The sequence below is a fragment of the Lycium ferocissimum genome, chromosome 5 (assembly GCF_029784015.1).
Source record: "Lycium ferocissimum isolate CSIRO_LF1 chromosome 5, AGI_CSIRO_Lferr_CH_V1, whole genome shotgun sequence".
In the NCBI taxonomy this organism is placed as follows: domain Eukaryota; kingdom Viridiplantae; phylum Streptophyta; class Magnoliopsida; order Solanales; family Solanaceae; genus Lycium; species Lycium ferocissimum.
In genome coordinates, this window is record NC_081346.1 from 10,951,979 (window position 1) to 10,965,421 (window position 13,443).

General features: G+C 34.0%; 1 protein-coding gene across 1 annotated transcript; it reads right to left on the bottom strand.

The window, feature by feature from the left end:
• Positions 1-568: 568 nt before the first annotated feature.
• On the bottom strand, positions 569-6,028 carry LOC132055960 (LRR receptor-like serine/threonine-protein kinase RGI3). Its single transcript, XM_059447994.1, has 3 exons — positions 3,670-6,028; positions 2,352-3,269; positions 569-1,300 (listed from the first exon to the last, which is right to left on the bottom strand). Exons 1-3 carry the CDS (start codon positions 5,564-5,566, stop codon positions 795-797), a joined length of 3,321 nt encoding a protein of 1,106 aa, XP_059303977.1. The 5' UTR covers positions 5,567-6,028; the 3' UTR covers positions 569-794.
• Positions 6,029-13,443: the final 7,415 nt, after the last annotated feature.

Sequence of the window (13,443 nt, forward strand, 5' to 3'; positions counted from 1 at the left end):
TCTATTTATTACTCCTTCCGTCCTAAAAAAAGATTAGTACTTTTCGTTTTTTGAGAGTCAAACGAGTTATTTTTTTATTGTAATTTTTTCATGTCTTTCAAATGTTTCAAATTATTAATTATGGTGACTTATAATACTTTTTACGTCGTTTCCAAATATGTAAATTTTATTTCGAAAAAATTAAAGATTCTATGTTCAAACACACGGTCAAAATTAAGAAGTGACTCTCGAAAAGCGAAAAGTGTCAATCTTTTTGAACAAATCGAGTAGTTGTCTTAACAAAGTGCAGCTAACACCTAATGTAATGACCATATCAATCATATTAACATCTAACCCCTTTTTGGATTTTCCATAATAACACTTGAGCGGGTGAGAGATGATTATTCTTGAAGCATGTTAGGAGTATTAAACTTTGGGAAAAAAACAAAAATGAATGACAACAGAGAAGTACATCCTTGTGCAACTTTTTGGTGCAATGAAAGATAGACTAGACATGTAACCGCTTGCCAATAGACTTATTCGACAAGATGCTACAGTATCCTAGCTCCTCCACAATTATACCTCCATAATCAAAAAGTCTCTTAAATTATTTGACTTTCCAATTGTCAATCACTTCAGAATGCCTATCAACGGCTGCTAGCAAAGTAGGAGGATAAAGAAAATTTTGGCTTTGCTATACAATGGATTTCATTTGCTTAACAATTAAATTGACCAGAATGCTCACTCTACATTCTTTACATTGCTAATACTATCTAGTTCACAAGAATAACAGATCTATCATGACTAACACTACTTTATTGTTGGTCCCCGGTGTTATAGCTAACAGAGGAAGATGAGTGAGTAAGAGAGCAATTAAACGACCCTTGTAGGCGTAGCAACTGGGCTGGAGTCACAGATGTAGACGAGTAGGAATACGATGAAGTATCAGACATTTTTGAGTTGTTCGATGTCTTTTTAGCTTCATTTCCTGTTGTATGCTCATGGATAATCTCCTTCAGTAATGCCACCACATCCTTCATTGTTGGCCGATCTTCAGCCCGATTACTAGTACACAACAACGCTATTCCAAGGGCTTGAAGCATTTCTTGAATTTGTGTATCAGGATGTCCTTGTAACCTCGGATCGATCACATCAACCGGATCTTTCTTGCTCTTTAGGTGGTCACGAACCCATTGTATAACATGTTGGCCATCAGGGAAGGACGGGTCGGCTGGCTTTTTCCCGGTAATGATTTCTAGCAACACAACTCCAAAGCTAAAAACATCGCTCTTCTCTGTAATCTTTAGCATACAAGCGTACTCTGCAAGAGACAAACAGTTGAACAGAGTTTAGTCCTTTTCATGCCAGATATTAATCACCTATTTGATTGTGATGTTTTTCAAAACATAACAAAGGCATTGGTTGGGCCGTTACTTTCACCTATCACAACCTGACAACCAAAAGCGGAGCCAAGATTCTTAGTTTCTGATTTTGGACCACACTTTTTTTTGGCTTACTGGGTTCTGAATATTAATTGAATTTGCAACACAAGAATAGAGTTTGAGCCATAATTACTGAATTCTGCCGGACCCGTAACTATCACACCGTGGCTCCGCCCGTGCTGACAACAAGGAATGGCCAAACGGGCATGGAGACAGCAGCAATATGTCCATGCTTGGCTGTGAAAGTGTGACCACTAACTTTGGTTATGGTTTTTTTCAGATTATTCCCCACCCTAAGTATCTTTAGGGGGGGCCATACACAGGCAAAAAAGATAGGGAAATAGTACTGTAGCTTCCAAGTATGCCTTGACAAACTTAATTTTTCACATAGTTAAAGCTAGCACATGGCTTCACATGCATCTATTGTCAAAAGAGTGACACAATTCCATCCGTATGGAAGCAACTTGAACTGAATTCTCCTTCAGCATTTGCAGTACTTTATATCTGTCCACTTCAGCTTCCTCGCATTCAGTTCTTAAATTAGAATAGACATTCAATTATATCTTTTTCCCTATCAAGGAAAAAAATGAACTAAAAAAAAATTAAAAAAAAAAAAAAAAAAAAAAAAACTAATTTACTTGAATCAGTGGGGAGGCAAGATTTTGACTAAGAGGATTCATCATCTACGTGTATACATTAAAAAGAAAATCCTATATATATATATAGTGTGATTTCCAGTGAAGAGGAATCAGACTCCCTTCCGCCCCTCTAGCTCCACTATGACTTTAGCTAAGTAATAAATTAAACATCGTAGAATTGCATTAGATTCACTAAGAACCAAATCACTATTTACTGTATTAATGAGTCATAACTAGTCGATTTTCTCGAAAAAAAAAATGACCTTGAACTAGTAAGAAGAGAAATATTTACCTGGGGCAAAGTAGCCATAAGATCCAGCAAATTGGGGATTTGCTGAAATTGAAGCATTGTCCTCCTCCATGAGCCTAGCAAGTCCAAAATCAGCTAAACATGGCTCGTAACGATCACCTAACAAAATGTTTTGAGCCTTCACGTCGCGGTGGAGGATGGGCGGGACGCAGTCGTGGTGCAAGTAAGCTAACCCCTCAGCCACCCCTAATGCAATCTTGAATCTAGTTTCCCACTCAATTAACCCTCCACAGCCTTCATGTAAAAATGCACCTAATGTACCATTTGGTAAATAATCGTAAAACAGCAACTTAGTCTTCCTATTAGCTGCCCAACCAAGTAACCTAACAATGTTCCGATGTCGAATTCGTGCCAACGTGGCAATCTCGGACGAAAATGCAGACATCGAATGCTTCTCAGATGCTCGAAATCTTTTAACAGCGATTGTCAATCCTGACGGTATATTCACCTTGTACACGACTCCGGACCGACCTCGGCCAAGAACATTACTAACTATCAAACATTTTGCCACGTCAGCAATCGATAAGTCGAGTTTTTGGTACACTGTAACCTCCCAAGGTGGGCCCAGTTCCATGTCATTATCGCCATCTAGATCATAATCATGGGCCTTACGGTTCCGTATCTTGCCACCGAAGATGATGTAAAGAGCTGCCAGAAGGAGAGCGCAAGCAGTGCAAAGCAACACCACCATCGCCACCCTCGCTGCCTTGCTCCTCCTCACAGCGCCGCCCTTATCGGCTGAGCACTGGTTGCCTGAGAAGCATAGCTCTGGATTGCCAGCAAGTACACTGAGTGGGAGCTTCGCGAAGAATGACGTGTCAGGCACGTGGCCCGATAAATTATTGTGCGAGACATTCAGAACCACGAGATTTTGTAGATCTGTGAGAAAATGGAGGTCACCTGAAAGTAGAGATGGCAAGTTAGCTTGAGGAAACATAATCCACTTAATCCGTCCAAGTTTGGGCAGATTGTTGCTAGTGCATTTATTTGCTCAGTCCATAAAAGATTAGGCTAATATACAATTCAAATTAACTCACTAGAGATCCTGTCAAAATATCTTCAAAAAGTATATTTTTTCATTTGATATGTTGTATAAAAGGATATGTTATATAAAGCCAAGGAAAACTAATAGTTTCATAAGTTTTTTTTTTTAAAAAAAGGGCCATTGGTTATGACCCGCATTTTAGCTTATTCTGCCAAACACGCCCAAGTAACTTTTGAGCAAGTCAATAATCTGTTAATTTATTAACTTAGCTCATTTTGATCCGACAAAACGTGCCAACCAAATTAACCCCTTTACCTGAAAGCATATTATGAGAAAGATCTAGCACTCCAAGCTTGTCCAAATCAGCGAACTCTGCCGGAATTTCACCGGAAAGTTGATTCCAGCTGAGATTCAGTGCAATTTCCAGACCTGGAATTTTACCAACAGTCGCCGGAATCTCGCCAGAGAGTTGATTACCACTCAAGTCAACCAACTGAAGCTTCATACATGAACCGAGTTGAGTTGGAATATTACCAGAAAACCTGTTCTTACTTAGAACAAGTTTGGTGAGTGAACTCAGCGAACCGAGACTCGGATTCAAAGGGCCTTCAATTAAATTATCAGAAACATCAATGAACTGAAGGATGCCAAGTTGACTCAAATTCTCCGGTAAATTGCCGTTAATTGAGTTGGAATGCAAGTCTACAAAGGTGAGATTCCGGCAACCAGAGATCTCCGGTGGAATGATTCCGGTGAGGTGATTCGATCCCAGGTCGAGGAAATTCAAATTCCTCAATTTCCCAATTTCCAACGGTACTGACCCGGTCAGCTTGTTATCGCTTGCCCGAAATCGAATAAGCGAAGAACAGTTCCCTATCTCTGGTGGAATAGGACCAGAGAGATTGTTAGTTAACAGGAGTAGCTTGTTGAGCTTCTGAAGGTTGAATATACCTTTAGGAATTGGACCAGTCAACGTATTTTGTGACAGGTCAACGGCTTCGAGATTATGGCAATAGGAAATTGAAGAAGGGATTTCCCCTTCGAGGCGATTTTGCCACAAGAATAGCAAAGTTAAATTCGATAAGTTTCCGAATTCGGATGGTATGGAACCTGTGATCTCATTGTTGTCTAGCTCAATGTGAGTAAGAGCAGTGCAGTTACCTATTTGTGATGGGATTCGACCCGAAATCTGGTTCACACTCAGTTGTAACTCTTGCAGTGAATTCAATCTCCCGAATGATTCGGGGATGCTTCCGGTTAATGAATTCATTGAAATGTCAATGACTTGTAGTTGTTGACAGTTTCCAAGCTCGGGAGGGATCGTTCCGACTAAATTATTCTGCCATAAAAGGAGGTTTTGGAGGTTTTTGAGGTTTCCGAGTCGAGCTGGGATTGAACCAGTGAGTGAATTTTCGTAAAGATAGATGTTTTGGAGCTTGGAGCAATCCCCGAGCTCCGGTGGGATTTGACCGGATAGTAAGGAGGTGTAAACGGCAAGCGTTTCGAGTTTTTTCAGCTGGCCAAGGGAAGAAGGGAGAAAACCTGAAATGCTGGTTTCTGCCAAGCCTAACATGACCAAATTAGTACAGTTGCCAATTTCTTGAGGGAGTGAACCTTCAAGATTCTTGTTTCCACCTCCTCTAATGATCTCAAGCTTTTTCAAATTTCCAATATTACTTGGAATCCCCCCACTTAGCTGATTATCATAGAATATCAACCTCATCAAGTTTGTGAGGTTGCCAATGTCGTTGGGGATGGATCCGACTAGCCTGTTGGAATTGATATGAAGTTGTTCCAGCTTTGGCAAGTGAAAAATTTCACTTGGGATTTCACCTGTCAATGCATTGTCACTCAAGTCCAAGAACTTGAGTCCCTGAAGCAAGCCAATCTCTTTTGGAATTGTACCAGTAAGATTTGTCCCTGACAAAACAAGTTTGTTCAAGGACAACAATGAGCTAAAATTTGTAGGAACAATCCCAAGTAAATCCACATACTTCAATTCCAATTCAACAACTTCTTTATTGAAGTTGCAAGTGAGACCAAACCAGCCACATGGAGTTTCATCAGTAGGATCCCAATTACTTAACACATCTAATGATCCATTTAGGCTTGTTTTCCAAGAGAGAAGAGCTTGGCCTTGTGGGTTGAGGGCAAAGGAAGAAGTAAAGAGAAAGGAGAAAAAGAAGAAAAGGGTCCATGGATAAACAGTCATTAGAACAAGTATGTGGCTGTTGCTACAAACTTCAAGATTAGGCACAGAAAAGAAGCCTTGTTATTGTTGTTCTTGGTTTTGGTGTAGAGGTTTAAGCCTAGGGAGGAGGGACAAAGAGAGGAAAACCAAATCATGTCTTGTAGACTAATGGATTTTATGTAGGTGACATATAAAATTATGGAAAAGTTGCCAGAATCTCCGGATCCAAGAACAGCTAGGCCGTTATGTGAGAGAGAGTGGGGGAATTTTAGATGTGTTTTTTAGGATTTGTTTATGAAATTGAGTGGGGAGGGAGATGACTGTTATTTTTCTTACTTTTTTTCTCTATAAAAATGCCAAAGATGGGGCTTTCAAAAACTTAAAAAACATTATTTTAGCATGGTGTCTTGAACTTCATTATCAGTTGACATGTGACCTCTAGGTTGCTGTTATGTTTTGGAGCTGCTTTATTTTATTTTTCTATTTGGCATCACTTTGTTGCATTTTTACACTATGATAGTCACTATAGAGCAGAATTTAGTGGATAGCATATGAAATTGGACAGTTCCATCATTTTCTGCCAATTGGTATTTATAGAATTTGGCATCACCTCACTCTTGTCTTGTTTACTGGAACTCACTTCTTGCTTCATCCAATTTAGTTTTTGACACCCATGCACAAAAAGGGAAGAAAAACCACAATTTTTGTTTTACTTTTATCAAGGACAATAAAAAAATACGTTATAACCTAGAAAATAAATGCACCGATAATGAGACTTATTGTTAAAGCAGAAATAAAAACAATTCAAACTTGTAAGAAAAAGTCATGGTAATATTCTTTTTACATTTGGATTTCAGATAAATGACAAGATGAGAGTTACATGTGAATTTAAATGGAAACTAGTAGTATGATTTTAGATCTAGATCTAGATCAATTGCAGACTCTACTGAACAATAGCAGAGACCGGGTAGTATTCTTTATAAAAGCTCCAAACTTGATAAAAGACCTGTTACATCAATATAGCTACAAATTTTACCTAAAAAATGCCAGTTGCAGTGTCAGTTTTACAGAGGAGAAAGATAAATTCCACTCACTTTATTAGTTGAAGCATTCATTACTGTAACAATACAAGTTCACATTTGGTTTAAACACCATCACTTCTAATGTATCTGCTGGTTCACCAATCATTGATGGTTCTAAAACAAACTTGATTGTAATGAGGTGACAAAAGTAAATTCCGGAAAATAGCAATTCCGGAAAATAGCAATAATTTATTTATTATTATTATTTTGAAAAATAAAAAAAAAACATTTCTGGGATAATGGATGCCCATTTGACTTAATTAATTGCAAGGTACCCACCCTTTTAAAAAAATACTTCTGAACAGATCTCTCACCTAAGTCTTTTTTTGCTTCTTTTTTCGTTTCTTTTTATGAACGTAAACAAGTGATCACGTGGTGTCGCGTGACAGCTGACTACAGTAAAGAATACCAGTACATTACATAATTATAATTTTGGATTTGTTTGGAGAGAAAATAATGTAGTTTAATGGCCTGTTGGTTGCCTCGTGACTAAGGCAACACACTGAGATTATTTTAGTGTAAACTAACTTACAAGGATGTCGATTTAGGAATCTAAGCATGTTCTTCGACAGGCTTTCTGAATTTTTATGGCAATGGAGCAAAGAAGAAGAAGAAAAGACAAGCAAAACCCCAAGAAAAAGCAAGAAAAAAAGTTTCACTGCTGAAATTTTTTAAGTACCTAGTTCTAATAATTTGCCACAACTTACCTTGGACATTAAGCTATGCTCTTAGCCTAAGCCCATGCAAGCTTGTATTTGAGTACTATAATAAATACAATACCACCGAGAAATATGATGACATGACCAGAATCTTTCTATCTTTCATCAGAAATTTCGAATTTGAAAATTGAATGGAGTTCATTAATTAACTAAATTAGTTCGAATTTGAATTAGTATGACAAGTGAATTTTGTATGGGGAATGAGTACATAGTAACGAAAAGGCATTTTTGTTTTTTTGTTTTTTTTTTTTAAAGGAAGAAAAAGTAGAAATATCTTGATGATTTGATAAACTAGTAAATTTACCCGCGCTTCGCGCGGTTGTGAAAGATGTCAATGAATTTACAAAAAAAAAATATATATATATATCAGTAGACCACTTACAAACATAAATATTATCCTGCTTTTCCGAGACAGGAAATTTATAAACGACATAGATTTGAGTTAATTCATAAACTTGTTTTTTTCCTAGAGTATATTGAAGGCTTCACTTTACTACTATATATAAGGGCAAACTCAGGGACTTTTGTAGTCCTCACAAGAATTTTCAATTTTTTTTTTAAACTTTTTAATTAATTACTTTTAGGTCCTAATCTTATTTATTTAAGTCAATTTTTTTTTTTTGTTTTCAAGGTCTACTTTTCAAAAGCTATCGAACCTCCTACCTCATTTTTCATGTTCTTTGGTTTTCTGTTTGGTGCTCGATATCCGCATTTGAGCCCAATTAATCCAGATAATTCGCATTGTATCGCGCCCATTCGGGGGAAAGCGCTCCCTCCAAAGATTTTTTTCCATATCCATGTTCGAACCCTAATCCCTAATTAAGAGAGCCGACTCATCCGTCGCACAAGTTAAATTATGTATTTGTCTTAAAAGTTCATTAACTATGTATAGATTATTTATTTAGAACTAAATAACTTTAAAATTAGGATACATAACTTATAAATGTTAAATTACGCTCGCATTTGATTTGAAGTAAATAATTTCATCAAAATGAAAGTTAAAATATTAAAGGAGTGGAATGAAAGTTTTGCTTTCATATATGAAAATATACTTATATGAAATTTAATTATTACTAACGTAATTACCCACTTGTGACTACATGGGTATATATTATTGTTGTTGTACACTTGTACTAACACAAATTATATTTCTTTAATTAAAATATCTACTTTTATATCTTGAGTTTGGGCCCGGGCTTAGCACGGGACTCACATGACTAGTATGTAATATATAGTTAATCATTATTTACAAATGAAGAGTATTTAAATTTATCTACGAAGAAAGATTCAAGGAGTATTAGAAAACACCTTGTCTATGCCCAACCATTTCATGTTAATTTCTTCACTTCAGAAAAACTTTTCTTTCGCGTTATACATCTTCCTTTCTTCATCTTCATTTTCCCACCATTTTGTTACGTCTTTAAGAATATTGCTTTCGTTTCAATTTATGTGATACATTTTGGATTTTGAGAATCAAATAAATTTTCTACTGCGATTTTTTCATATGTTATTAAATTATTTTAAATTATCAATTATGATGACTAATAGTACTTTTTACGTAGTTTTCAAATATGTAAATTTCAATCTGAGAGCCAATTTTTAAATTTTGACGGTAAATTTAGACATGAAATCTTTAAGTTTTTAAAAATAAAATTTACATATTTGAAAGCTACATAAAAAGTACTATATGTCATCATAATTGATAATTTAAAATATTTTTAAAAACATATGAAAAAATCGCAGTAGAAAAACTTGTTTGACTCTCAAAATTCGAAATGTGTCACATAAATTGAGATTGAAGCAGTATTCTTAAGGACATACCAGAATGGTGGGAAAGTGAAGATGAAGAAAGGAAGATGTATAAAGCGTAAGAATAGTTTTTCGAAAGTGAAGATATTAACTTGTAATGATAGTGGTACCTTATGCATTTTAGTTGGCAAATAGAAACATCTAACAGGACAAAATAAGAGTGACGGTGTATAAGAAACCTGACACCACCACATTCCAACTGAGTCATAGTAACTCAACAATGAGGAAGAAAATGATTCCTAAGTTATATCTTCTTGGCACCATTAAAATGACAAAATTTCGTGCGGAGATCAGACCAAAATAGCACTAACTATGTAATCACGTATGCTTTATAGTAGTTCAAAACTGATGAATCATAGTCATAGCACATGAAGGACAAAGTAGCGGAAACAACATATATAGCTATTAACATGAACTAATTTATTAGTTTAATTAGAGAATTAAAATAGTTAGTGGTCTTTCCAAATTCCATCTCGCAGTTACAAAAGAGCACATGATTGGGAAATTAATGAGAGTAAATTGTAAGGGATGAGTGGCTTTCGGTATTAATGATTCTAATTTATTATTACAATAAAATGAATTAAAATATGAGAGGAAAAATAAAAAATTGAGAAAAAAGATAAATGCAATTCTAGGCCATAGAGAGGTACCACATCACTTTGTTTATGTCTAACTTTATAATATATATAGATGCATGTTTGATGTATATGAGTAGGAGACTGACAATACCTCCTCCTATGTTTAAATTTAGCAAGAAAGTGCCATTCATAGTAAAAGTAATCAATTACAGTAACTTCTTTTCTAGTAGACGATAAATGGTAATTTATTGGTATAATGATTATAAGTTGTAATTAATATAGAAGCAAATTAATAGTAGCAATAAAGATTTTGATGTGCCAATTGTAAGCCTTATCTTAAGCTTTCAGTTACTAAGTCTTAATTATTTTCCAGAAAATTAATAAGTCTTTATTGGTATATATAATAGTTATGGTGATTATTTTCAATTTTGTAACTGGTGTAAAAATTTTAATACTCAGAATTTCAAAGTGGAAGAAAAAGAAAGAAAAATGCCACAAAAGGAGATAAAAGAAAAAATAGATTTGGCTTTGCTTTAAGACGCCACATCGCCTTTTCATTGTAGCCTAGAGTCATTTACGTAACTTGAGAAAGATAATCTTTCAGAAATCATTCTGTTTCACGAACAAATGATTCAGTTTAACACCTTCAAATATTACAAACTGTTATCAGCAATTCCCCACATCCAAGTTAAAGCTGCATGAATATATGCCTTTTGAAAATGTAAGTAGACATGCATGTGAAATTAAAGGTTACCAAAAACCCAAAAAAATAAAAAATAGAATGCTAATTTAAGGAATAAAAGCTGCAAAACTCTCGTATCAAATTTAATGATTAAAAAGAGCATGAGCACAAAATTGTTTTTGCAGTGGCTTGACCCTAGGCATGTATACTCACCTGTTAAAACCAATCCTTAAATATCGAAAATTGGATTGGATAAACTTGTTTTTTAGTAAAACAATCCACGAACATGAACCTCCGGCCATTAACCTCTCCATATATATATGTTTATCAACTTGTACGTTAGAAAATAGATAATGATGTGGAATAAGTACCATTAAACAAAATATGCGGATCTTAGTGGTTTTCAATTAGGAATATGAAAGATTTGCATTATAATAATTGAGGCTATTTAGGCTTTATTGCACAGATTTCAATTGTTACTACGTGGCCTTTATTGCAATATATGATATTTACTTCATGAGAATTTTGTTAATCCATTTAATTAATAGATTATGTAGAGGAATGAGAGAAAATGTCAAAAAAAGGAGAAAAAAGATAAATTGGAAAAGAGGCCAAAATTACCCTGAACTTTGAAAAATAGTTCATCCATACCCTGGATACGTTATCTTTAGGGCCAATTATACCCTTACGCTTATACTGAAATAATAGATGCTAACTCAATTATACCCTTTTGCAAAATGGTTGCCAAACTAATTTTTGTTAATAATTTTTTTTTTTTTTTAACACTTTAACCCATCCCCCACCCCTATATAAACTTCTTCAAATGGCATCATCAAAATTCCCTTCAAAATTATTTTACTCTCAAATAATTTTTTACTCACTAAAATACTCAATCCGACCCAAATTTTTTTTTCCGCCTTGAAAAAATAATACGGATAATTTTTCCAAAAAAAATATAAAAATAATTTAGTATTATTTTTTCTTAAAAAAAAAATGTCAACAACATGAGGATTGAGTTATTTTAGTGAGTAAAAATTTATTTGAGGGTAAAATAATTTTTTAAGACACTTTTAATGAAGACTGATGATGATGAAACACAACCCCCCCCCGAAGGATGAAGTACGTCCCGTAAATAATACACAAGACCCCATAGTATAATTAAATAAAGATATGGGACGTATTTAGTTTTAAGCAAGGATGAATTAACTATTTTTCAAAGTTAAGTTATTTTTTCAAAATTATTTGTATGACGAAAAAAATAAATAAAGATTCTTAATTTTCCTTTAATACCACACATCACCTTATCTAGAAGTACGCTACCTTTATATTATATATAGATGGGGTGAATTGTGTTACTAGAAAAGGAAAAGAAAGGTATGGTGGGTTAATACGTTTTTATATATGGGACAATAAATGGGTTCCATCCCAAGAAGATATTTAAAATCTTGATGGGGACTATATCCCTACTATGCCATTGTTTTTAAGTTATGGGAATTTGGAGAGGCACATCATGTGTGTTGGAGGGGGCCAATTTTTGCTTTGGATGTTCCTATCCCTTCATGAAAACAATCATTTTCCAGTTTTATCAAATTTCTAGTTGCAAAATTAGCTATGTACTCCCCCGTCTCAAATTAGTTGTCCACGTTACTATAAATATCCGTCTCAATACTTATTCATTTGCAAAATCAAGATATAATTAATTAAAATTTTCCTACTTTGTCTTAACATTAATTTTTTTTAAAAAACCAATATTGATTAAAGTGCAATTAATTGGAGAGAGATAAGGATAATGTAGTAAAAATGCACTTTTATTTATAAGTTCTTAAAGGCCGTGTAAAGTGAAAAGTGGACAAGTAATATGGGATGGAAAGAGTAATAAACTATTTAGAATCGTTCAAAAAATATAGCATCTGATTATATACATAAAAATGTTCAACTTCATCATTAGTCGTGCAGAGTCAAGAAGGGCTGAAGGGTTCATCTCAATATCCTTTATATATAGTATATATATTAAGCAAAAAATAATATTATTATATACATGGTATATATAAATAAATTATTTTTTATGTATATATATTTTTATATATATAGTATATATAATAAATCCCTTTAGTATATATATTAAGTTATTGCATATATTTAGTATATATAAAGTATATATAATATATATATTTAATATATATATTAAGGTATATATGTATATACCGAATTACACTTAGTATAAAATTCACCTAGATTGAGATCTCTAATCGTAAAATTGTTGACTAGATAACTCTAAATTAAATACACAATAATGATTTGCTATTACTAATTCTAATCGACTTATGCACTGCTAGGCATAAGTTGGGTAAAAATTAAAGATCATCCCATTGGGAGGACAAATCGTGCAATTTCTTCATTCTAATTCCCAAGATTCTGGTTAAATCTTCAAAATTAAAACTACTCCTGCCTAAGTTTTTTACCACGGCACATATACAAAGTGAAAGTTCGGTGGAACCAACCCCTTAGTTCCATCCCAAGAAGATAACCAACTAAGCTACTAAATTCCCGACCCACGTAGTCTAACTTCACTTGCAAATGCAAAACTTTTTAGCTCTTTGGTCCCATAGATACCGGATTAATTACTGAACTTTATTCATTATAATAAAATAATAGTAAAGGCGCATAAGTACTTTTTGCTGCTTAGAACATAAAAATGACCAGAAGGTTAAAACTTTGTGTTAGGTAATCGTTTTTCGTTTATTTTTCCCTTTGAGCATTTTTTTAATTATCTTTTACTTTATAAAATATGGATGGTCAAAAATTTTACTCTCATTTGTATTTTTTTGGCTGAAATTTTGACATTTCGGTCATTTATAATTTTTGATTAATTCTCACATATTTCAATAACTTGAATTTGAAAAAAAGATTGTTTGTCACTTTACTATTATAATGGATAAAATTCACTGACCATATTACCTTAAGTTAATCCTCAATATACCATATATATTTTTAAGAATTTCATGAGGGATGGACGACAACTTACTAA

Coding starts and splice junctions, on each gene's coding strand:
- LOC132055960 (XM_059447994.1), bottom strand. CDS start 5,566: ATGACTGTTTATCCATGGACCCTTTTCTTCTTTTTCTCCTTTCTCTTT. Junction 3,270..3,669: donor TTCTCATAATATGCTTTCAG/GTAAAGGGGTTA, acceptor CTCTACTTTCAG/GTGACCTCCATTTTCTCACA. Junction 1,301..2,351: donor TTATGGCTACTTTGCCCCAG/GTAAATATTTCT, acceptor TGTCTCTTGCAG/AGTACGCTTGTATGCTAAAG.